General features: G+C 43.9%; 1 protein-coding gene and 1 long non-coding RNA gene across 2 annotated transcripts in view; one reads left to right on the forward strand and one right to left on the reverse strand.

Annotated features, from left to right (window-relative positions):
* SAMD13 (sterile alpha motif domain containing 13) overlaps positions 1–8,655 on the forward strand; it is a 60,433-nt gene extending 51,778 nt beyond the window's left edge. Inside the window, exon 4 of the mRNA XM_036349929.1 lies at positions 7,511–8,655. Coding sequence (XP_036205822.1) covers positions 7,511–7,654 — 144 coding nt within the window. The 3' untranslated portion in view covers positions 7,655–8,655. The remainder of the gene's footprint in view (positions 1–7,510) is intronic.
* Positions 568–17,262, reverse strand: LOC118676284. The gene is made up of 3 exons (XR_004974072.1): positions 16,216–17,262; positions 14,173–14,256; positions 568–883 (listed from the first exon to the last, which is right to left on the reverse strand). It is a non-coding gene; the product is annotated as an uncharacterized LOC118676284 (long non-coding RNA).
* Positions 17,263–26,508: the final 9,246 nt, after the last annotated feature.

Consider the following 26,508-nt stretch of genomic DNA (forward strand, 5'->3'; position numbering starts at 1 on the left):
TTCCCCTTAGTAGCATTGAGAGTCTCCTATATGTCTGGCACTGTGCTAGTTGCCTTACATGAATGCATCATTTTTTATCTCCAGAATCCTTCATGGGTTTACTTCCATTTCACACATGAGGAAACTGAGGTTTAGGGATGTTAGGTCCCTTACCCAGAGTCACACAGTAAGTTGTGGAGACAAGGTTCACACTGTGGTTTGACCTGGAAGCTCACATTTCCATTACGCTGAATTCTACTCCCATTCATCTGAGCTATTATAGTTTGCTTTAATAGGAAATTTCTGTTGTTGAACTCTATTCATTTCAAAAGTTTTAAAATGAGGATTTCAAAGTAGAGCTTTCTTTTGAACCCTAGTCCGAGGTGAATTACAGTGTGGCTACTGAACAAAGGGAAAATCAAATTGGAGTGTGGAATATGATTTTCCATTTTGTCTCAAATAAAATCCCAATTTCAGCATTTTTCACAGACATACTTGGCTTTTGACAGAAATGCTGAGTTGTAGGACTTTTTGCCAGCAAAGAATTTTAAAAATTCACTTTCAGTTAATCAAGGAAATTTTCTTGTTGTATAGCAATGAAAGCAGTGTCATCTCTTCCTGGTGCCAGTTTGAAATATGTAATAAGTGAAGTAGGAGCAGACATCAGCAAAGGAAAGATGGAGAGCAGGAAGGGCTTGGCGGCTTTCTAAAGCATTCCAAGTAGGTCTGTGTCATCTCAGCGCGTAAGCAAGAGCATGCGCTTTGAAGTGACCTGTGACTCAGATTCCTATGACCTCACAGTGCCTTCAGAACAGCTCCCGTGACTTCCAGGTGTCAGAAGCTCCTCAGCCAACTCTCAAACTTGCAGATTTGACTGATGGGCCATCTTTGGGGTTACTAGCTGCTGAAAAAGAAGAAAAATACTTTATATATTTTTTTATTAATTAAATCTTTATTGTTCAGATTATTACATTTGTTCCTCTTTTTACCCCCCATAACTCCCCTCCACCCAGTTCCCACCCCACCCTCCTCCCTCACTCCCCACCCACTGTCCTCATCCATAGGTGCACGATTTTTGTCCAGTCTCTTCCTGCACCCCCCCACACCCCTTTCCCCCCCAAGAATAGTCAGTCCACTCCCTTTCTATGCCCCTGATTCTATTATAATCACCAGTTCATTCTGTTCATCAGATTATTCACTTGATTTTCAGATTCACTTGTTGATAGATGTGTATTTATTGTTCATAATTTGTATCTTTACCTTTTTCTTCTTCTTCCTCTTCTTAAAGGATACCTTTCAGCATTTCATATAATACTGGTTTGGTGGTGATGAACTCCTTTAGCTTTTCCTTATCTGTGAAGCTCTTTATCTGACCTTCAATTCTGAATGATAGCTTTGCTGGATAAAGTAATCTTGGTTGTAGGTTCTTGGCATTCATCACTTTGAATATTTCTTGCCACTCCCTTCTGGCCTGCAAAGTTTCTGTTGAGAAATCAGCTGACAGTCGTATGGGTACTCCCTTGTAGGTAAATGACCTTCTTTCTCTTGCTGCTTTTAAGATTCTCTCTTTGTCTTTTGCTCTTGGCATTTTAATTATGATGTGTCTTGGTGTGGTCCTCTTTGGATTCCTTTTGTTTGGGGTTCTCTGTGCTTCCTGGACTTGTAAGTCTATTTCTTTCACCAGGTGGGGGAAGTTTTCTGTCATTATTTCTTCAAATAGGTTTTCAATATCTTACTCTCTCTCTCCTTCTGGCACCCCTATAATTCGTATGTTGGTACACTTGAAGCTGTCCCAGAGGCTCCTTACACTATCTTCCTATTTTTGGATTCTTTTTTCATTTTGCTTTTCCGGTTGGGTGTTTTTTGCTTCTTCGTATTTCAAATCTTTTACTTGATTCTTGTGATCCTCTAGTCTGCTGTTGGGAGTCTGTATAATATTCTTTATTTCAGTCAGTGTATGCTTAATTTCTAGTTGGTCCTATATCACAACCTCGAGGGTCTCATTAGATTTCTTGTAGGTCTCATTAAGTTTATCAGCAGTTTCTAGAAAATTCTTTTTTTTTTTTAATTAAATCTTTATTGTTCAGATTATTACATTTGTTCCTCTCTTTTTTTCCCCCCATAACTCCCCTCCTCCCAGTTCCCGCCCCACCCTCCGCCCTCACTCCCCACCCACTGTCCTCATCCATAGGTGCACGATTTTTGTCCAGTCTCTTCCCGCATCTCCCACACCCCTTTCCCCCCCAGGAATAGTCAGTCCATTCCCTTTCTATGTCCCTGATTCTATTATAATCGACAGTTCATTCTGTTCATCAGATTATTTATTCACTTGATTCTTAGATTCACTTGTTGATAGATGCATATTTGTTGTTCATAAATTGTATCTTTACCTTTTTCTTCCTCTTCCTCTTCTTAAAGGATACCTTTCAGCATTTCATATAATCCTGGTTTGGTGGTGATGAACTCCTTTAGCTTTTCCTTATCTGTGAAGCTCTTTATCTGACCATCAATTCTGAATGATAGCTTTGCTGGATAAAGTAATCTTGGTTGTAGGTTCTTGGTATTCATCACTTTGAATATTTCTTGCCACTCCCTTCTGGCCTGCAAAGTTTCTGTTGAGAAATCAGCTGACAGTCGTATGGGTATTCCCTTGTAGGTAACTGAGTTTCTTTCTCTTGCTGTTTTCAAGATTCTCTCTTTGTCTTTTGCTCTTGGCATTTTAATTATGATGTGTCTTGGTGTGGTCCTCTTTGGATTCCTTTTGTTTGGGGTTCTCCGCGCTTCTTGGACCTGTAAGTCCATTTCTTGCACCAGGTGGGGGAAGTTTTCTGTCATTATTTCTTCAAATAGGTTTTCAATATCTTGCTCTCTCTCATCTTCTGGCACCCCTATAATTCTGATGTTGGTACGCTTGAAGCTGTCCCAGAGGCTCCTTACACTATCCTCGCATTTTTGGATTCTTTTTTCATTTTGCTTTTCCGGTTGGGTGTTTTTTGCTTCCTCGCATTTCAAATCATTGACTTGATTCTTGCGCTCCTCTGGTCTGCTGTCGGGAGTCTGTATAATATTCGTTATTTCAGTCCGTGTATGCTTAATTTCTAGTTGGTTCCCCAATATAAGATCGAGGGTCTCATTAGTTTTCTTGTAGATCTCATTAAGTTTATCGGCGGCTTCTAAACAGTTCTTGAGAGACCTTAAAAGTGTGGTTCTGAACTCTATATCTTCCATTGACAATTTTGTCCTGTTTCTTTGTCTCCGCATTTTGTTATGCTTCCTTGGTGCACCCCCTAGTGGTCTTTGTTCGCAGTCTTATAGTTAAATCTTGATTGTTGTAGCTAATTCCAGGGAGGGTTTGACCTCCAGGCCAAGTGGCTATGAGAATCAGCTGTGTCAGCAGTGAGAGAACTTCTGTCCTCTAGGGAGGTCCTAATCTAGCCTTTGCCTGAGGCTATCCGGCAAATGCCTGTGTGCAGGGCTTGGGCGGGGCGGGTCGCACAGGATCAACAGGGTGGGCCAGAGAGAGCAGTTATGGCGGCTCTCAGTCCTGTCCCCAGGGGCTCTGCCTCTCAGAGTCCCAGCACCCGCTGCAAAGCTCAGAGAGAAAGCTGCACTCGCTCTGACCGAAGCCAGACAGTCCCGCTTCTCCCGTTTGAGTGTGGGTCCCTAAAGACTCGCCCGGATCTGGAGCTCAGAGTCTGCGACTCCCTCCCGATTGAAAACGCCAACCGCGCCCTCCGCCGCCAGCCCGCTCGCGCACTCCGCACCTCAGAACTTGACTTCAGCACTGTGCCTCCTCTGAGTGTCCGTATGCGTTTCTCTTTCCTCCTAGTTGTAGGATTTCCACTCAGCCACCGTTCCTGTGGTTCTGGGTGATGTCCCTTCCGTTTTTTGGTTTCACTTTTGAAGTAGTTGTTCAAAGCAGCAAACTCCGGCGTTAACCTATGCCGCCATCTTGGTTCTCCCTAGAAAATTCTTGAAAAACCTTAAAAGTGTGGTTTTGAACTGTATATCCAGTAGTTTGCTTTCCTCCATTTCTGTCATTTGTGTCCTTTTTCTTTGTCTATGCATTTTTTATGCTTCCCTGTGTTGATAAAGTGGTTTTCTATGCTAAGTGTCCTCTAGGGTCCAGTGGTTCATCCTCCCCAATTACCTGAGGAGGACACTTTTGGTCCACCCCCTTGTGGTCTTTGTGCACAGTCTTGTTGTAGTTAAGCCTTGATTGTTGTAGGTATCACTGGGAGGAATTGACCTCCAGGCCAATTGGTTGTGAGAATCAGCTGTGTCTGCAGTGGGAGAACTTCTGTTCTGGAGACACCCCTCTGGGCAAGACTTGCTTCAGTGGGGCTTGGTGCTCACTGAGTCTGCCCCCTGAGTGTGTCCTTTATGGTTCCACGGAGCTGCAAACTGGACGGTCCCACTCTGACCTCTGGGTTTCCTGGCTCCTGGATCTCTAGGGAGGTGCTAATCTAGCCTTTGCCTGAGGCTATCCAGCAAAAGCCTCCCTGCAGGGCTTGGGTGGGGCGGGTCCCATGGGATCAACAGGGCGGGGCTAGCAGTTATGTCTGCTCTCAGAGGCTCTGCTTCTTAATGTCCCGGTAATCACTGCCAGCCCATCTGAGAGAAAGCTTCCCTCAAGTTCTGACTGATGCCAGACAGTCCAGTTTCTCCCGTATGAGTCTGGGTCCACAGAAACTCACCCGGAACTGGAGCTCAGAGCCTGAGACTCCCTCCCTATTGAAAAAGACAACTGGGCCCTCAGCCGCCATCCCGCTCTGTGTGCGCCTCTGTACCTTAGTATTTTACTTCCGCACTGAGCCTCCTCTGAGTCTTGGTATGCTTTTCTCTTTCCTTCTAGTTGTAGAATTTCCACTCAGCCAGCTTCCTGTGTTTCTGGATGATGTCCGTTCTGTCTTTTAGTTGTATTTTTGAAATGGTTGTTCAACGCAGCAAACTCCAGTGTTTACCTATGCCGCTGTCTTGGTTTCTCTCCTCGAAAAATACTTTAGAATTAGAAATTCCATCCCTATGTCCTTACTTTTCCAATTGCCCTATCAACAAATTGCTTTGTTATGAGCTATGGTTTTGAATAGTTGTCTCCTACATATTAATGGGGGTATTTTGTTTTCTAGTAGATGATGAAATAAAGGTTTCCAACACTCAGAAACACCACAGACTAGTTAGAAGTAATTCCTTGTCCTTTTGCTGTGGTTCATGTTAGGTATTTGAAATGAGGACCATGGTTCTGTGAAGGAATAAGGACAAGTAATTGTATAACTTACAGCTCAGGGAGCATTTGCAATGGTGGTATCTCATGGAATCCTGTCCAAATCCCATATCCCCTATTACCTACCGAGGAGAGGGGAGGAAGACACTTGCCTAAGGTTACAGAGTGGGTGTTTCTCCAGCCCCCTAGCCCAGTGCTATTTCTCCCCCACACAGAGTCCTTCAAAGCAAATTTTCTGCCTGGCCTAGCAAAGTACATGAGAGAGTGTGAAGGAATGGCCCCCTTGGCCCTGATGTAGGAGGGGGTCACAGTTTTATGTAGCTTCAGTTGTATAGTAATGAAAGCAGCGTCTTCTCTTCCTGGTGCACATGTGTCCCCTTGTCTGTCCATCACTGGGGGAGGTGGGTACAGATGTGCGTGGGTAGAATGATGAAACAGATGTGTCGAGGTTTACCAAGCATGCACAGCTGGTTCATCTCTTTCAGGTTCCCTAAAAGCTAGTTCAGCTTCTTCCCACAATTACGTGATAACAAACATAAGGTGCAGTCAGCATTCTCAGTGTTTCCTTTCCAAAAGTTTCACACCACTTTCAACACTCGGTGTCCTCATGTCTTGCATGAGAAGCCCATTTTTATTTACCCCAAAGCTCTGTAGTCTCCAGGGTAGCTGAGGTGTAGGATACCTGGTTGGGTATCTGAAGGGTATGGGGAGTGGACTCTGAGAACAGAGGAGGGAATTTGTGGTGGGCAGGGCGCTGTCCCTCACTACCTTATTTGGAATCTCAATGGTCCATTAAGAGGAAGTATGGTGGGGCCCTCAGCATGAGAGCTTGATTTTTAGGTTGCGACAGGATGGTTCTCCTTTTAAAGGGCAGGAAAGGAGCTCAGAGTGAGTGAGTCATTTTCCCAATGTCCACTGTTGTGATTGACAAGATTCCAGAAAACCTAAGTCCCCAGTGGTCCATCTAAACAACACATATTTACTTCTAAGTGTCAAGAGAAACAGGTAGAGTTATGAAAAGAACATCAGCTTTGGCTGTGGACAGATGAGAGTTCAAATCCTGTGCCATCCTTTCCTAACTTCTTAATCTTGATTCTTGGTTTGCCTGTAAAACTAAGATGATAATCCCTGCCTGTCCTAATTTATAGAGTTATTTTAGGAATGAAGTACCAAAAATTCTGCATAAACTATAATCTAAACTAATAATAGAGGAATTTGCAAATTGGCCGGGATGCTGTTACATAATGACCAATCAGGACAGGGGCAGGGCCACAGCGAAGAGCTCTCAGCATGCCTGTGCCGAGGTCCAAAGGACACAGAGAGGAAAGAGAGCAGATAGGCAGGGGGACCCTGCCAGGAGGGGAGAGCAGATAGGCAGTTAAGGGAATCAGACCAGTAGGGGAGAGCAGATAGGCAGTTAGGGGGATCAGACCAGTAGGGGAGAGCAGATAGGCAGTTAGGGGGAATCAGGCCAGGAGGGGAGAGCAATTAGGGCAATCAGGCCAGCAGGGGAGGGAAGTTAGGGAGAACAGGCTGGCAGGGGGGAGCAGTTAGGCAGTTAATGTGATCAGGCCAGGAGGGGAGAGCAGTTAGGGCCATCAGGCCGGCAGGCAGGTGAGCAGTTAGGAGCCAGTGGTTCCAGATTACGAAAGGGTTCCCAGATTGGAGAGGGTGCAGGCTGGGCTAAGGGACCCCCCATGCACCAGGCCTATAATATATATGACTAAGTGACCATTATAGTGGAACAACCAGAATGACTGGTCAATATGATGTGCACTGAGCAGGCAGGCAGGTGAGCGGCTAGGGGCGAGCAGGCAGGTGAGCAGTTAGGGGCGAGCAGGCAGGCAGGCAGGTGAGCAGTTAGGTGCAAGCGGTCCTGGATTGCAAGAGAGCATGGACCAGGCTGAGGGACCCCACCTGCCCTTCCCCCCCCCACTTTCCCCCATTAATGAATTTTGTGCACCGGGCCTCTAGTATATTTTATAAGTGGAAAGTGTCATTATTCCTTTTGGAAGCAATATTTTTTATCCTTAAGGATATGTACTCCAAACTTACTGTCAGTTTTTAAAGATACTTGTGATGTGATCTTGAAAACAAGAACAGTTACCTCTTGTATTTTATCCAAAAAATAGAAGATGGAAGATAAAAATAGAAGATTCAATTTTTCCCCATTTTGGCATAAGTGAACAAGTCATGATTTTAGTTTGGAGACAATAATATGACTTTTTCCTTTGAACTTCCTTTTTGTTTCATTATTCTTGAGCTTTTGGACTTACATGTTGACTTTCCCCTCTGCTTCCATTATAGGAAATTGATGGAAAATCCCTGCTATTGATGACAAGAAATGATGTGCTGACAGGACTTCAGTTAAAGTTGGGGCCTGCTCTGAAAATCTATGAGTATCATGTAAAACCTCTGCAGTCAAAGCATTTAAAGAACAACTCTTCATAGTACAGTCAAATTGGGGTCTCAGACCTCAAAAATACATAATGACATAATTTAGTTTCATGTGATGAAACTTTGTAAACAGAATACATACATGTGTATATGTAAAGAATTTCAACCAAATGAAACGTTATCCTATTGGATAGACTAGGCAATCCATCAGCTGACCTGAATTCAGCTAGGAGGAGCAAGAACAGGTGGATAGGATGGTTTTCCTTGTGGAGTTTGTCAAAGAGAGTACAAAGAAATCAATGTTTGACATGAGTAGATACCCTTCCCCAGAAAAGCTTTGAGGTCATAAGGACATTATTCGTTTCTTCATAGATGGCTTTCCCAAAATTCTTTTAAAAATTCAATGGGATGAGCATGTTTTGATTACAGACTTGGGGAGGGGAGAAAGATAAAGGGATTGCTGTCTCCCTTGAGTTCCTCTGCTCCTTAGAGCTTGTGTTACTGGGATGGAATTGCTGACACCCTTTTTTACAGAGGGTCCTCCACTTGACCTTATTAAGGTTTCACTGGGATATGCTGCGATTTTTGAAATGAACATGCATCATGGCCCCTTTAGAAGCAGAACCATAGCTCTGAAAAGAAAAACTCTGTTGTGTATTGGGGATATCCATCCATATTCAGCTGGCTTTCACAGGGGGTAATGGTATTTTCTGCATAGAATTGCTTTTAAATTGGTTGTTTCCAAAAAACAGCATTATTTCACTTTATGGTTGTATTTATAATAATTTGTTTCTGAAGAAATTTGCCAAGAGTTACAGATCAAAAAGCCTTGTTACTAGTACAGAATATTTTTATATACATTCCTTCATGATGGTGTAATATTTTTAAAATTGCTCTGATGCTTTGTTTGATTCCTGGTTTGAGTACTTGTTTTTAAGAACTTGAAAAGGTGGGGTTGCTACATCTCTGTTCAAAGAGACATTTGTTCAATCTCTGTGTGTTGATGCCTTGTTGGATTGTGTTTTGTGGTTGCAATAAAGCATTGCTTCAGTTTATTCCTGGTGTATGTTTGATCTATTTTGCAATTGGGATTAAGGATTAAGGTTACTTCTTAAAACCATGGAAAGCTAAACCTTAAAAAACAACACTTCAGACATAAGAAACATGAGATTTATATGTGGATTTATCTTCTCTACAAATGGAATTGTCCAAGGATGCCTTGTTCATTCTCTTATCCACCCAACAACATATTTTAGGTGTTCTTTTAGCCAAAGATTTTATTTAATTTTTTTGCTGTAGGTCAGTGGCGCGGGGTGGGGTGAGGTGGTGATTTTGGAGGGAACTTCTGATGTAAACTATGAAACTTCTTCCAGACAAAAGCTCATATTCCCATATACAAAACTTTTCAGAGTGGTTGGACTCCCTGAAGTTCCCTCTTCTTCTCAAGTTAAGAATCACTGTTTTATTGAGTGTTATAATTCAGTCCCCTGTGGAGGTCATTTCTCTAAAGAATACAAAGTCTGAAGATGAGAGTGAAAAACACAGGAATCAGTATAGTGAGTGGGGTTCAAAGGTACATTCCAAATTAATTGGAATATGGAGTTTACGAAGTATCTGAAATTTAAGTAGTGCTTTGTTTTGCGCTGTAAGTAGGAGAGGGGGTCACAAAGGAGACATTTTCTATCCCCAAGTTCTCACAGTCTACCTGAGACAGAAAACAGAAACATAAGAAAGTAAAAGGCAGAATATGTTAAGGATTGTGAGAGAGACTGATAAAAGGGGAGCACTGCGTAAAAGGTGGGAAAGAAGAGACAGGAGCTCATGCAGGAGGGCGCTGGAATGAAGAACTTCACTAACCTTTCTGAAGGAGTTTCCTACAAGTGAAATAGTGATGATGATTGAACCCTCTACCTCAGAGGGATAGTTTGAGGAATGTCCAGGCCCTGCTTCCATGCATCCACCTGGTACCTCCTGTATTAGCTTGGAATAGGGTTTGGCTGTGAATGATCAAAATCGCCTCCCCAGCCCGGCTCATGTGGCTCAGTGGTTGAATGTCGACCTATGAACCAGGAGGTCTTGGTTTCATTCCTGGTCAATCCACATGCCTGGGTTGCATGCTCAATCCCCAGTGGGGGTGCCTGCAGGAGGCAGCCGATCAATTGAAGTACAGTAACCTCCATCTTGGGTAAAAACCGCTGTTTAAAATGAAGTATAGTAACCTCCATCTTGGGTAAAAACTGCTGTTTAAAATTTTAACCCTGCTATTCTGGCTTCTGTAAACATTTGCTTCCTTAATAGGGAAAATAAGACGACTCCCCATCCAGAGAGGCCATAAAATATGCCCCAGACAGAGTTGTCAGTGCTGGCACCAGGCCAGGACTTGAGATATGGTCTCACGGCCCTGTCCCAGCAACAGGACTTTTTCTCAGAAGGTCTGGAAGTCTCATTCCAAATTTGGAAAACAAAGAGCTGAAAAACATATAAATTGAAAAGACTTCCACCATATTGGGCCTCAGAATTTGAGAAGCAAGAATTCCTCTGGGCCCACTAGCGCTACTGAAAATGAATAGTACTCCAAATAAATTTGGCTTATTGATTAAGGCATCTTCTGATTTACAATATAGCACAATGATTCCCATCACTGATGTTTCTATCTCCTTCTCCCTCTCCCTTCCTCTCTGAAATCAGTAAAAAATGTATTTAAAAAAAAAAAAACACCTGCCTCCCTTGCTCTTACCCCACCTCCACAGATAATGAAAACAAGACAGAAGCTTATAAATGTCCAGAATCAGGCATTCCCTGGTATGGTCCCCCATAATGTTAGGGACACAGACTCCACCTTTCTTTTGCCCTATTATGCATGATACTCATTCCTAGAATTTCATAGCCCAAGATGGCTGCTTTGGCTCTTGCCATCACCACTGGCTGAATTCCAACCAGTGGGAAGAGGTAAAAGGAGAAAGGTGCATACTTCCTTCCTTCCAAGAAATTACTCATAATACTTCCTCTTATATCTTGCTGTCCAGAATTCAGTCACATTGCCATAACTAAGCTGCAAGGGAAGCAGAAATATTTTTTTTTCCTTAGAGACCCTAGGCCCAATTAAAATTCAAAAGTCCCATTATTCTACAGATAAAAGAGGAGAAAGAATATTGAGGGATGACTTACTGTCACCAGTCAGCTGGCCATGGAACACAGGGGATATGACACTAAAAGTGTGTCCTTAGTTGTATTTTTCTCTAGATTTGAACTTGGGCTCACACTCCGTTTAGTCTGTTTTTATAGCAGTCACCTTTCACCACTATTGGAAGCTTTGTTCACTAATCCCAACCTAATTCAACTAAGCTTCGGACCTGGACTGCTTTATAAATGCTTGTCAGAAGAAAAAAAAGGGGGGGGAGGTGGGGGTAAATTAACCGAAAAGCAAACTATTGTCCATCTTCCTCTCCAGACACGCAGACCCCTGGCTTCAGCCATAAAATTCTGTGTCTGGGTGTGGGCGCGGAGACCCCAGTGTCCTGCTGTCCAGGACTGCATTTCTGCACTAAGTTTTCTTTCAAACTTATTAACCAACCAGGACTGTCTGCCTCGTCTTTGGTCTCTCTGCTCCTTTGGCATTTGGGGGCCATTTGACATTCACAGCCCTCTCTCGAAGCAAGAGTATTATCACCATCAATGTTGAAGACAGCTTGACAAAGTGCATATTCTTAGACAGAAAATTGTGAACCTTGATGTCAGCTAGGAAATAAGGATTCTGAGGTCAGGAGATGGCAGTGGGGTATTTTGCAGAGAAATGCTGATGTAGAAGGATTGGTTCATGTGGGATTGCATGAAAAATGACTCCCAGTGGGGCCTCAAAACAATACCTTACATTCTGTCTGGGAAATGTAGGGTGCAGGATTCTCATCCCCTAACACTGATAGATGGTGGAGAGCAGCGGAGTCAGAATGCAGGCCTCAGAACAAGCTGAATGGGATGTAGGGTTTGGTACGTGGCCTCTCTGTTTACTTGTCACCTGAGACAGGCGTTAGGAGTTCATTCGTCTCCACGCATTACCATTCTAGTTTTGTATTAGCTCCTTGGCGCTCTCGTTTTCCCTTAACACCACCACAGCGTTCACCATACCTACAATAAATTAGCATTTAACCAGTAATTTTTTTAAAAAAAAAAAAAGAAAGAAAAACAAACCAAAAAGAATCAAATCATTCCCCTCAGCCTCCATTGACAACTTTCGAGCAATATTGGCAAATTAAAGACAGTCCACCTTTCCTACGCCCAGAAAATGAAGGCCGTGACAGGCAAGCCTGAGAGCCTTGGCAGACGCTGAAGCTGCTTCCCTTCCTGTCCCCGCCCAAACCCAGTCCAGGGGAAAATCCGTGTGATCAAAATAGGCCCTGGAGAGCGGCTGGGAGTCCTTGAAATTCAGCAGGTAGGCAGCCTTTGTCTCCAGACGGCAGTGAAACCATAGACGTCTGATGCCGTTTTATTTTTATTTTTTTCCAGCACAAAAATGAAAGTCCATTCTTTATTCCAGTGTTAAGAAAGATCTTACGTGGTGAAGGTATTACAAATTACATAGTAAAATCCCAGTACTAGGTGGAGTTTTAGAAAAATGTTTTTCTTTTTTTTTCTTTATTGATTAAGATATTACATATGTGTCCTTATTCCTCCATTGTCCCCCCATCACCCCCTCCCTCATGCCCTCACTCCCCTGGTGTCTGTGTCCATTGGTTAGGCTTATATGCATGCATACCAGTCCTTTGGTTGATCTCTCTCCCTTACCCCCACCCTTTCCTACCTTCCCTCTGAGGTTTGATGGTCTGATCAATGCTTCTCTGTCTCTGGATCTGTTTTTGTTCATCAGTTTATGTTGTTCATTATATTCCACAAATGAGTGAGATCATTTGGTATTTATCTTTCTCTGACTGGCTTATTTCACTTAGCATAATGCTCTCCAGGTCCATCTGTGCTGTTGCAAATGGTAAGAGTTCCTTCTTTTTTACAGCAGCATAGTATTCCATTGTGTAGATGTACCACAGTTTTCTAATCCACTCATCTGCTGATGGGCACTTAGGCTGTTTCCAGATCTTAGCTATGGTGAATTGTGCTGCTATGCACATAGGGGTGCATATATCCTTTCTAATTGGTGTTTCTAGTTTCTTGGGCTATATTCCCAGAAGTGGGATCTCTTTTAGATCGCACTGGGTTTTTATTAATGTGACCTGGGTCTGCGACTAGTACAGCAAATACACATGCCACGTGCGGAAGCACTTCAGGAGTGGGAGTGAGCATGCCTCAATGCCAGTAGCTTTTATGTTCTCACATAAAATCTAATGTTGGAATTTGATTATTTTCAACCAAAGGGCCCCACAGGGTATCAGAACCACAAGGGAGTTTTAAAAAGTACTTGCCACTCCACCTCCCCTTTCAGACTCTAGAAAGGACATTTAATGAATCGATTTAAAGGCAAGGTCACAAGCGGGTCGCTTTTCAGTGGACTCTAAGCTGACATGTTTTCCTTTGGCCAGTGAAGAATGTGTGTGTTTTTACAACTACATTTGCATTCTTCCTGGCAAGGCCGAAAGCTCCCATTTATTACAATCTTTTTAATAATATATTTTTTATTGATTTCAGAAAGGAAGGGAGAGGGAGAGAGAGAGAGAAACATCAATGATGAGAGAGAATCATTGATCATCTGCCTCCTGCATGCCCCACAATGGGGATAGAGCCCACAACCCGGGCATGTGCCCCAACCAGGAACCGTGACCTCCTGGTTCATAGGTTGACAATCACTGAGCCATGCCGGTTGGGCTATTACGATCTTTTAATTCCTAATATTTTGTAACCAGCAGGTGCACACTTTTACATTAACTGCCTGGACCCCTGAAGGTATGATGAAATTTAAACTCCCTGATCTAAAAATAAAGCCGAAACCGGTTTGGCTCAGTGGATAGAGCGTCGGCCTGCGGACTCAAGGGTCCCGGGTTCGATTCCGGTCAAGGGCATGTACCTGGGTTGCGGGCACATCCCCAGTGGGGAGTGTGCAGGAGGCAGCTGATCGATGTTTCTCTCTCATCGATGTTTCTAACTCTCTATCTCTCTCCCTTCCTCTCTGTAAAAAATCAATAAAATATAAAAAAAAAACAAACAAAAAAAAAACCTTGTAGTTTTAAAAAATAAAAATAAAAAAAATAAAAAAAATAAAGCTAAGAACACATAGCCTCCTTAGAGTGAGTTAACTCAGGAACTAGAGATTGCAAGTAGATTTCATTGAAAACAAGCTGGCGTATTGCATTGGAATATGTAGCAGGTATGAGCATCATTTTTGATGCTTAGTGGACATGATGAATATGATGAAAAAGAGACCCATTGCTGGCAATCTCCTCATTCTGTCCTCAACAAATATCACATGTGAGCATAAATTGTGTTCCTCTGAGTTCAGTGTACCCTGTCAGGGCACACACAGCCCTTCCATTGCACTAGTGAAATATATCTGTGGAGGAAATTAATTTGGGGAAATCTAATGACCCAGCCGCTGCCATATTTGGAAGCCAAATACAAAAAGTACTTACTGGTGGTGATCCATCTGCCTGTGATGGTCATTGCAAATGGGATCTGCAGGGGTCAGGTCTGGGCGCAGAGCCATTAACTGTTTTCTGTAATGATTTGGAGGAGGAAGTTAAACGTTCAAAGAGCTGACTGCTGTAGGACAGATATGCTTCTTAGGAGAAAACTTGTTAATTCTACTTCTAAACCAGGAATAGAAGCCACGGGAAGAAGGGAGAGAGCCATGGTTGTATTAATGAGCAGCTCGTTAGCTTCATGCTGTAGCTCCATAGGCAATTAAATAGCTTGGGTGCCATTTCTGGCCAGCAGTGGCAGTTCCATAGAGAGAAAAAGAGATTAAAATGATCACATCCAAATTCACTTGGTGACTGTGGCTGTCTTATATCTTTGTGACCCTCAAGAAGAGAGTTGTGTGCAGCATGCATTGGGGCAGATTAATGGAGGAGCCTGTGAGTGAAGCAAGGAGGCAGCTGTATTAATTAATGCCTGTTTACCTCAGCTAGGCAGGGTGTTCCTGTCTACAGCTGTCTTTAAGGAGAAATCAGGAAAGCTGGGGATGTTAGGCAATCTCCAAATAGAAAACGGGCCCCTCCTCCGTAGAATAAGTACATGGGCAGACCTTCACCTTTATCATAGCTCAGGTAGGGGAGAGGCCAGTGAGTAAAAGTGTAAATAATACTACACATACGTGTTACCTGTGGAGCAGGCTATGGCCCGGGCAGCCAGATCTATAAACAGCAAGATAAGGGAACATGTGCCATGAGATAGTACATACTATCACCCAGGCATCACCTGTGGGGCATTTTAGGTCACAGAGTTTAGAGGCCTTAAGCTTCCAGAAAAGTCAGGTAATGCAACCAGGGAAAGAGCTGCCATAAGGGTCTTCAGCTCTGTCATCTGTGGGCCATATCCATGCAAAGGTTTCAAGTTAAACATCTTTCTGCATTAAAGGTGGCAGAATCATCCCATAAATTGTGTTTCCTTCCCTTTTTCAGGGGATTACACTCTATTTTTTTTAAAATATATTTTATTGATTTTTTTACAGAGAGGAAGGGAGAGGGATAGAGAGTTAGAAACATCGATGAGAGAGAAACATTGATCAGCTGCCTCCTGCACACTCCCCACTGGGGATGTGCCCGCAACCAAGGTACATGCCCTTGACTGGAATCGAACCTGGGACCTTTGAGTCCGCAGGCCGATGCTCTATCCACTGAGCCAAACCGGTTAGGGCTACACTCTATTTTTATATGCTGGGAAATATACCATTTGAAAATAAGACTCGTATTATGAACATCATTTTGAGGGGAACTTAGTAAAACTCTTCAAGCAGCCAGCATTTCCTACGATTGAAAAGTAGTGTTTGGGGCAGTCTTCTCTCTCCTGTGCCCGAGCTTAGGGGCACTAGCTGATACACTGCGGTGCAGTGGGTAGAAGCACTGAGGCTTTTCCAAATGAATCTGAACTTGAATCCAGCCCCACCCTTTACTTGACTTGGGAACTTGGGCAAGTTGTATGGCTCCCCTCAGCATTAGGTGCCTCATCTTTCTCTAAGGCAGTGGTTCTCAACCTTCCTAAAGCCACGACCCTTTAATACAGTTCCTCATGTTGTGGTGATCCCTAATTTCATTGTTACAAATTGAACATAATTAAAGCATTGTGATTAATCACAAAAACAATATGTCATTATATATGTGTTTTCCGATGGTCTTAGGTGACCCCCGTGAAAGGGTCGTTTGAACCCCAAAGGGGTCACAACCCACAGGTTGAGAACCGCTGCTCTAAGGGCAGATACAGAGACAGAGCAAAGCAGCACCAGCCTGGCACTGTCCAATAAAAATACAATGCGAGCCACTTATGCAATAAATTTTCTGGTAGTCACATTTTAAAAAGTAAAAAGAAACAGGAGAATTAAATAATACGTTTAACCCAATAAATTCCAAATTTACCACTTCCATATGAAATCAATACAAAAGTTATTAACGATTGTAAAGTTGTTACTTTACAATCTTTTTTTCATGCCTTCAAAATTCACTGTATTTTATACTTACAGCACATCTCCACTGGGACAGAACAGCTCAGGCGTATCCATTAGGACTACTTTCAGCTGAAAACACAAGTAACAGTAACTTAGACAAGACAGAGTTTCCTGAACATGTATATGAGGTCTGAAGGTAAGCAGACCAGGGTTGGCATGATCATTCCATAGTCACTGGGTCCCAGACTTCTCCTAGGGGGGTTGCTCCACCACCCTGCATCTTCCTGTGAGGTCCAACATGGCTGCTCTAGCTTCAGTTACCACAACTATATTCCAGCCAAGAAGAAAAAAGAAAAAAAGTTGCATACAGCACTTTCACTGACATCTCTTTAATAAGAACTTAGTCCTTGGCTGTACCTACCTGCAAGGGAGGTTGGGAACTGTGGTCTTTATTTCAGGCAGCCAAGTAGCCAGCTAAATGACAGGAGGATGGATACTGTGGGAAGCTAGCAATCCTTCCATAACACCAGTCTCCCATGGTTGATGGAGGATTGAATTAGACTTCATCGTACAGTTAATCTATGTACATAAAAGCCTAAGCAACTGTTAAAACCGAACAACCAGAACAATCGGAACGACCAGTCGCTATGACGTGCACTGACCAACAGGGGGCAGACATTCAACACAGGAGCTGCCCCCTGGTGGTCAGTACGCTCCCACAGCCAACCTCTTCCTGCTGACCAACCTCCTGCAGGTGGGTTGTGGTAGATACAGACCCTTTCCCAGGAGGGCCTCAGGGCCGGCAGCCAACCTCCTACGCCCTGTCCCTCCCTCCAGCCAGCAGGCCCCGATCCGATCCACCACCCACCCGCAGTGGTGGTGGCGCAGTGGTGAGGGAAGGAGGGGGAGAAAAGGTGGGAACCGTGCAGTGGCGGGCTGCTAACAGGGGCATCAGCGTCAATTCCTTCTGTGCCCAGCTCATTGCCTCTTCTCCCAACCCTGCTGGGGCCTTCAGGGCCCAGGCTGAGACAGGAAACTGGGGGTGGGTGGCAGCAGATGAGGCCCTTTTCCCAAGGGGGCCTGCTCCCTCCTTGGGGCCGGCAGCCAACCTCCTACGGTTCCTCCCCCACCCCTCCCCCAGCAGCAGGCCCCATCCCTCCCCCAGCAGCAGGCCCCATCCTTCCCCCCAGCAAGCAGGCCCTGATGGTGGCCCGGCGGTGAGGGTGGGAGGAGGGGGGGAGTGGAGAACCGCGTGGTGGCGGGGTGCCAATGGCAGCGTCAGCATCTGGTGTCGTTCCTCCTGCGCCCAGCCCTGCGACCATCACCTCCTCTCTCAACCCCACTGGGGCCTATAGGCCCTGCTCGGCCTGACCCTGATCGGCCTGGCCCCAACCGGCCTTGATAGCCGGCCAGGCCTAGGGACCCTACCCATGCACGAATTTCGTGCACTGAGCCTCTAGTAGTATTATATGAAAAGTGAATTAAAGTATGGTTTTATTACTATGATCTCACTCCATTTCAAACCCAGCCAAATCACAGGATTAACAAATATGCAGAACCCAAATACTGTTCATTTGATGCATCTTAATATTACTAAACAGTAAAACAATTACTTTCTTTTTTAAAATATATATATATATATATATATATATATATATATATATTATTGATTTTTTACAGAGGGGAAGGGAGAGGGATAGAGAGTTATAAACATTGATGAGAGAGAAACATTGATCAGCTGTCTCCTGCACACCCCCTACTGGGGATGTGCCCGCAACCAAGGTACATGCCCTTGGGCGGAATCGAACCTGGGACCACTCAGTCCGCAGGCCGACGCTTATCCACTGAGCCAAACCGGTTAGGGCAACAATTACTTTCTTAGGTCCTTGGATTTGGGGTGGTTCTAGAGTTTTATCTTCATAAGGGCACATAAAAACAACAACCTTGCATTATTTCAGTTCCATAACAAATTGTTATGCTGAGTTAAGGGAAATGTGCTAAGCAAAATGCATGTTTTTATTCATCCCCAAAGACCTAGAGAGGTTAGTCTGAAGTATTGGTGAGTTCTAAATACATTCTGTCCCTAATTAAAGATGAACACTCAATGACATTCAAAATAGTTTTGTGAGCCTAATGAAAAGGAGACCTCTAATACCTTTCGGTAAATAACAAACAGCAAAAAAAATTTAAAATAATAAAGTTTTAAAATCTGTAGATCTGCATTCATTTATTTGAGCCAATTAGGCTGACATCAGTATGTTTAATTGTCTGGGCAGATTTTGCAATGAATTTTTAATGCTAAGGTGACTTCTCCCAGCCACCAGAATGTAGGTTATTAATCAGTCTTCGTATGGTATGCATACAGAATGCAGAGTAAGTTAATATTGCCTAATGGACATGTGGTTAAAAAGGAAAACTTTGGAGCTATGAATCCACAGTGGAGGAGCAAGGAAACACTGGGTGAAGGGTCAAGAGACCAGACTTATCTGTAAGACCTTGAACAAGTCTCTTAGCCTCTGTTGGTTCAATTGCCTCCCATGTAAAATAAATAAGTTCAACCATAAGTTTATTAAATTTAGCAGTTAATGTTTGTGATTTTCTGAGAATGCAATTATTTGAGTTATATGTGTCCCTCCTCTCCTTTACCACTCAGTGAAAACTCAGCATTTTCATCTTCTACAATGTCACTTCCCTTTCATAAATGTTCTAAGATTTTCGTTTGATTGATTCTCTCTTGGCTGTGCAGTGGGCTGGGAACAGTGGGCTTGAGAATTGTTGAGTTGGCTGATTGTATGAGCCTATAGGTTTGAATTGAAATCACTGTCACTGGATCCCCGGAGGAAGTGCCTCCGTTTTAGGAAGAGGACTTCCCCACAATCACAGCCTAGAGTTGAAGGGATAGAAAAGCAGAATTTCCCAGTGGATCCATGCCCATGTCTACCCTTTGGTTACCAGACCCATGTGTTCTACTGTCTGGCGACATAACATCATACAAGTATTTGCAGAGTATACTGTATCCTGGAGAATGGTACTGCATCATCACATGGTGTCATCTCCAAACTGGCATATCCTAAAAGACCGTTTATCCATCACTCTATCAGGCCAGCAGCTTCTGGATGGAGCTGTATGTGATAGGACCAGAAGGTCATGTGGTCATATACAGACCATCATTTTATTTTAAAGTAAGTCCCTTGGTCTGAGCAATGTTATACAAGATTGTATAAACCCTTGAGTGGTGCTGCCAGCTGAGTCCCTGTAGGCAGGAAAGGCAAATCCATATTCAAAGCATGTACCAATTCTGGTTGAGTCACTGCCCCTTTCAGAGTGAAAGGGGTACAATGTATTCAACCTGCTGCCAAGTAGCTCATTAGTGTTCTCAAGGATTGGTGGTGGCATGTCAAGTCTTACTTGATATTGATCTCTAAAGTTGGATATTTGTTAGCAACAGTTGTGATCTGTAATGGAAAGTGGAATCCCATGCTTTTGGGCCCATGTATGGCCTCCATCTCTGCTACTATGACTACTACATTCATGAGCTCATTGTGCCAGCATTGGGATCACCAGTGACAAAGGATGACTGACATCAACTGGCCAAGTCATTCTGTTCACTTGATTGGACAGTGCCTCTTCCATCATTGATGCCCTTTGATAGACATTATGTAATATGAATATCTTCACATTTATTGCCCACTCCCACTGTGACTTGTGACATCTTCATTTATAAAGGTGACTGAGCAACAACATGGAGAAGTTAATGCCACTTAAAAAGAGTTATATTTCTTGGAAAAAAGAGGACACGCCACACCATGCAGGGCCACAGGGAAAGCATTAGGTTTGGGTCAGGAGGCAGAATCAGGAGCAAAGGGAAAGCCTGGGTCAGAGCCTTACCTGGAGTTTCCATGGGAAAGGTAAACCAAGGCAAAATCAACAGTTTAGGATTGGTTGTTTGGAATAATTGCCACAGGCTTTGGGGCATAGGGGCTGTCTCTACCTGCTTGGTTCTTGGCCCTGGGTTGACTTAGGGCATGGGAAATGCTGGCATGATATGTAAGTTAGCTAAAGGAAGTGGTTAGATTGTCTGTGAGAGGCATGTACCCAAATACGTTTTAATTTTTAGGAATTAGCTATTCTGGCAAGAGCAATCTCTCCCTGGGTTCTTTTTTTTAAAATATATATTTTATTGACTTTTTACAGAGAGGAAGGGAGAGGAATAGAGAGTTAGAAACATCGATGAGAGAGAAGCATCGATCAGCAGCCTCCTGCACACGCCCCACTGGGGATGTGCCCACAACCAAGGGACATGCACTTGACCGGAATCGAACCTGGGACCCTTCAGTACACAGGCTAAAGCTCTATCCACTGAGCCAAACGAGTTAGGGCTCTCCCTGGATTCTTAAGTCCCCCTCAACATCTCAAAACATCACAAGCTACAGAGATTAAAAAACATGATTAATGCATACAGGTCCATTCACCAGGGTCTTTCTTCTCCCCAATCTGTCATTCTTTCTCTTTCCAGAAGCCTGACCAACCAACCGAGCCATTTGCCCATGAGTTTTTATATATTCTTACTTTTCTTTCTATACAAAGTAGATGACCTTTTGGTGCATTTCCTAAATACTTACTCATTGGGAGGCTTTTCCTCTGACACTGTCATAAAAGCTACCCTCCTCTATGGCCACTACTGAATGACATGGAGGATGAAGCCCACATACCTTTCTTGTGCCCTCTGTCCTTACTTGTGCTTGATCCCAGATCTATCATTTCCGTATTACAATGGACTCCTCTGGGCTCACCAGACCCTAATGCGTGGTGGGTTTGACAGAAACCTGTAATGATAAGTAGCTCTGGCCACAAAGTCCCTTATATCCCATAGACATACATTTGTCTTTACTAAGACCCAGTAACACACCAGGCGCTATTTTTCAAATGGTGAATAATTGTCTGCTACAGATAGCATGTGCCAAACCCTAGGAGTCTATGTTGTAATTTTCCTATTGGGACTTGCTGTGAGCCCCGCACAGCATCTTTCCCAAGGAGAGACACTTCTAATAGAATAGGGTCTGCTAACTCATATGGCCCAATGAGTAGGCATGTTTGTACTGAGCCTGGACCTGCGGCGCAGCCTTTTACTGCCCTGGGCCTCACACAAAACTGGAAGCCTTCCTTTGCACCCAGAAAATGGGTTGGACCAGTATTTCCATTGGAATACGATGCCTCCAAAATCTGGAGTCTTCCAGGCACTGTGCTTTCTCCTTCCAGGTAGAAAATTTGAGATGCAGTAATGTGTTCTTTATTTTGGAAGAAATATCCTGGAATGCCCTAGACCAGGGATCATCAAACTTTTTCTACATAGGCCAGAGAATAAATATTTTAGGCTTTATGGGCCAATAGTCCCTGTTATAACTACTCAACTGCCATTGTAATATGAAAACAACCATAGACAATACATAGGCAAATGGGCCTGGCTGTGTTCCAATAAAATTTTATTTGCAAACTGCATGTGGTGGGACAGATGTTTCTAACTCCTACCCTAAACCACTCCTAAAAACTTCACTAAGAAGGTGGGCCCCGCGATGTTTCTCCACCATTCTCTGATGCACAAGCATCACTTCTTGCTCCTCCAGTCCAATTAACATGATAATATATGGATACAATGGACCAATGTGACGTTCTTTGGAATATCTAGATGATCAAGATCCCACATACCAGTGGTCGGCAAACCGCGGCTCGCAAGCCACATGTGGCTCTTTGGCCCCTTGAGAGTGGCTCTTCCACAAAATACCACATGCGGGCGCGCATGTACAGTGCCATTGAAACTTCGTGGCCCATGCCCAGAAGTCGGTTTTCGGAAAGGAGATAGACGAAACAAGTATACAAGACGAGTGTGGATTGGAGAGTTGTAAGGGGCCGACCTCAGCGAATGTACCTCAATCAGATTGAGGACGTTTTTAGCAAAGGCCAGCTTAGGAGTACCCTAATTAAGTTAATAACAATGTACCTACCTATATAGTTTAAGTTTAAAAAATTTGGCTCTCAAAAGAAATTTCAATCGTTGTACTGTTGATATTTGGCTCTGTTGACTAATGAGTTTGACAACCACCTCCATATCCCAACAACAGGAGGCTTAATGTAGTCCTAGGAGCAAGGCCATAAATGAATACAATGGTCCATTCCATGTGAATGGAAACTGCTTCCATTCCTCCTTGATTTGAAAGTCTGATGGGTTTTATCCAGTATCCTCAGGATTCAGTCTCATGTATGTCCTCCAGCTCCTGTATTACTAACTCTTTGCCATTCTTTTGAGCTATAATCCCTTTCCTCCCTGAGTGGGCCCAGCATATCTCTGTCTGGTTTATGATGTGACTTGACCCTAATTATAGGTCTGTTAGCCAGGAGGGGAGGTGGAGATAAATCCCAGGGGCACTGTTTCCATGCTAGGCAGAAGCCTCTGTTTTGTCTTCAAGCAAAGGGGATCAGTGCTAGCTTTCAACAGGGAGGAGAGGCCAGAGAATTCAGGGAAATCTGAGGATTCAAGGTTCCAGGTCCATCAATCAGGTCCCTGGTTTTGGTGGGGAAACCTTAGGGTTGAGAATGCAATCTTCCTTGGAACTCTGCTCTTCTTATAATCAAGTCCTGTGTTTGATCCTAAGATTTTTCTGACATCTGGCCATAGAGTCTTATTTATACAGGATATGGCAAAAGTAGGTTTACAGTTATGGGTACTCAAAACAGGGTTTATTCTTGTATTATTATTTATTATTGTATTATTTTCCATATGAACAATTGTAAACCTACTTTTGTCCCACCCTGTATACTACTAAAGAACCCTCTTGCTTTCATGCTTTTCCTTCTATTGGTTATTAATCATCTTCAGCTTTTAATTCTTTCTAAATGCTTTAATGGTTTCCAGCACATCCATCCAAATTCCATAGTCCTTGTGATAATTATTTCTCCCAAACCTCTCAAGCATCTAAGATATTGCCCCTGCCAGTGTATTCCCTTTCTCCATTATCCCCTACCAATTCACCTCTGATGAACATTTCATGGGCTCATTGCCATCTGGCCAGTGTGTGGTCCAGCTCCAAAAACCCATCCCTAAACTACTCCTGGCAACCCAGGTTGGCTTGCCTGTGAAGCTCACAGTGAGACCCTGAGATTTTCATGCAGGAGGTTGATTGAGGGGTGATCTCTGAAACAATGCCTGTGAGCAGTAAGGGAAGCAGGATTGGACAGGGGGAGAAGCTGAACTGTGAGGCAGTTGCAACAGAGGCCTCAGCCAATCAGGAGCTCTGGAGCTGGAATGTCCCTGCAGGGTTATCCCAGTTGAGGCAAAGGGGTCAGGATTTTGTGTCTCCCACATTGAGTAGCAGGGGAGTGAGTGTGAACTTGGGTGAGACAGCTTCCTTTAGTCAAGGGCAATTCCTGTGCAGGGATCTAACTATAAGCCATCAGAGGGAAACACTTTCGGCTGCTGAGAGCTTTGGTCCCAAGGGAGATCTGGGTGATGCACCAAAACAGCTTTAGCAGGAGCTTTACCGCCCACTTCGTGGGGGAAACACTACCACACACTGAAGATGGCAGAGCAAGGGGCGGAATGAGCCTGAGTACTTGTGCTATTACCAAATGGACAAACCATTCTTGGGTCAATCTATTTCAACTTCTTAAGTAAATAAAAGGTCCTTTCAGGTTAAGATACCCTTAGGTATTCAGTTACTTGAAACCAACAGCATTCTAACTAACGTGCATTATCCCAGTTACTCCTCTGTTACTCTGAGGTAAGTACTATTATTATTCCCATTTCAAAATTAGAGCACTAAAGTTTAAGGTAAGTTGTCTAAGGTCACACAGCTAGAGATTGGTGGAGCCTGATCTAAAACTTAGCACTGTCTACATCCAAAGTTCTGCTCTTCAACCTTTTATAAACATCTGTGTGACAGCTGGTCAAACTGGAAAGGGAATGTCACCATCCCCAGATATGAACAGAATAGTAGCCTGTATGTAGCTGAAGGCCTAATAGGTCTGCTTCAAGATGCTCACTGTCCCCTGACTTGTTATATGCCGGAAGCCGGTCCATCCTTGCTGCTTGACACAGTCGCTGCAGGAAAGAAACATCTGCACAGCATATGTTTCAAGGGACCTGGCGTATATAGCATACTGTTCTTAATATGTTTGCTCCCCTTAGCGCTGTGTGTTTTAACCAAGGTCACCTCTCCGAGAAAGGTTGTTTCCCCAGGTAGGGATTTTCCCCTGAAGTCAGGGAGGGGATGCCTCTCCTAGAAAGGTTGTTTCCCCAGGTAGGAATTTTTCCCTGAAGTCAGGGAGGGGATGAAACTCCTTAACTAAGTGCCAGGCGGGTAGTTAATCACTACAAACAATCATGCTTAAGCTACATAATCTTTACTCCCTGGAATGGAGATAAGAAACGCCCTAACCTTTGTAATAGAAATTGACAGGATTAAAATCAACTGGGATAAATACGGATGTAACAAGACAATAAACAGCAGAACTTCGCTGGAGATCCAGACCAGAACTTGGCTGGAGATCCTGGCTAGAGATCCTGGCTAGGCTGCTGATCAACTGAATACTGTCTCTGTGTCATTCCTTCTTCGCCGACTCCATCCACACCTTTGGGGACCCCTGGACCTGCTGGGGTTGGACCCCGGCAGTTATAGTCGATTGAGTGATTGCCGCAAAGTCCTATGTCCACATCCTAATTGCCAGACCTGTAAATGTGGCCGTATGTGGGACAGAGAAACTTTTTAGAGGTCAGTAAATCAAGGATCTTGAGATGGAGAGGTCACCATAAGTTATCTGGGTGGGCCCCAAATCCAATGACAAGTGTCCTTACAAGAGTCACCCAGGGGAGACTGATAGACAGAAGAAAAAGAGGCAGTGTGAACATGGAGGTAGAGGTTGGGGTGGTGGAGCCACAAGCCAAGGAGCCCTGAAGCTACCAGAAGCTGAAGAGGAAAGATCAAGGACGGAATCTGCTCTACGGATCTTAAAGAGAGCACAATCCTGCCAACACCTTGATTTGGGACTTCCGGCCTCCAGGCAATGAGGGGATGCATTTCTGCTGTTATACACCATCAGGTCTGTGTTAGTTACAGCAGCCTCGGGACACCAACGCACCTGGGTTCTTCTCTTATTCTAAATAGACTTATTTCCCTTTCTCATATAAAGGTAATCAGTATGCCCTTGTTCTAAGCTTGGTTGACTATATTCCTTATGTGGTAAATTTCCATTGGGATCCTTTATACTTTAAGGATTGAATGGCAACTGCTTCCTCAGCAGATGCTATGGCACCTCTGGGGATGTGAATGAGCGTTCTCCTGAGAAGTAGGTCCATCGCCATTATATTCTCAAAAGGGCCTCAGTAAGAGCCAAAAAAAGACTTGAAGAATGTCTGGGAAAGAGTCTGGGCAAATGGAAGAATGAGAGGCAGCTGAGTTCTTTAGGAAATGAGAACAAAGAATATGAAAACACAAAGAGATTAAGTTTCCATTATTTGGAAGCAGGAAGGACCCAGCATGTCTGGTTAGAAGGCTTGAAATCCATGCCTTTAGAAAGAAGCTTTGGTTTTCTCACAAACGCAGGTGAGGAAGCAGAAATGGCAACGGTTTTACAAAGAAGATGACAAAAGGCAAACCCCATTTAGCCCAGAGTCCGAAGGAAAAGAAATGCTCTTTCTGGACAGAGGGTGAGGAGGTCAGAGGGAAGTTAAGGTTTCTGTAGTTAAACCTCGCAGGTGGTTGAAAAAGATTAATTCTCTTCCAGTGACAAATGAGTAAAATGCTGTCCCAGAGGAGTTACTTCTGCTGTGGGGCAAAAAGGGAGGAAAAGCAGGTTAGTAAAAGTACAGAATGGCACGGCCTTAAGTGTGACTCTTCTTAAGGAAAAGGAACAGGACATATTTTCTGAGCCAGTCTCAGTGAAAAGTCAGGAGATGGAATTGAGAGGATTTGGAACAAGTCCTAGCCAGAGGCTTGGCTGCCAAGATCACAAGCCCCGAACAATGGCTACTCCTTTGTGTGCTATGCAAACTGCTTCCCAGGTGGTAAATGCACCTGCTTTATTCCCTCTTGAAAGTACTTGGAGATGGGGGGGAGAGGGGGGGGCGGGCGGAGATGGGGAGAGAAGACGGGAGAGTGTGTGAGAGCAGCTCTGCTTCCCAGAATACTGGAACACAGCCCCTGTCACCTTCCATAACAAAATTATGAAGCATTTGATTACAAATAACTCAGAGGTACTTACAGTTCAGCGGCCTGCTCCGTCTGCCAGCCCTGAATGCAGCAAGAGAAACCCAAAGCCTGTTAGCAGCACACAGATTACAATCCTAACCACAAAACAACATCCTTCACAAAAC

Source organism: Myotis myotis, unplaced genomic scaffold (assembly GCF_014108235.1).
Source record: "Myotis myotis isolate mMyoMyo1 unplaced genomic scaffold, mMyoMyo1.p scaffold_m19_p_2, whole genome shotgun sequence".
Taxonomy (NCBI): Eukaryota; Metazoa; Chordata; class Mammalia; order Chiroptera; family Vespertilionidae; genus Myotis; species Myotis myotis.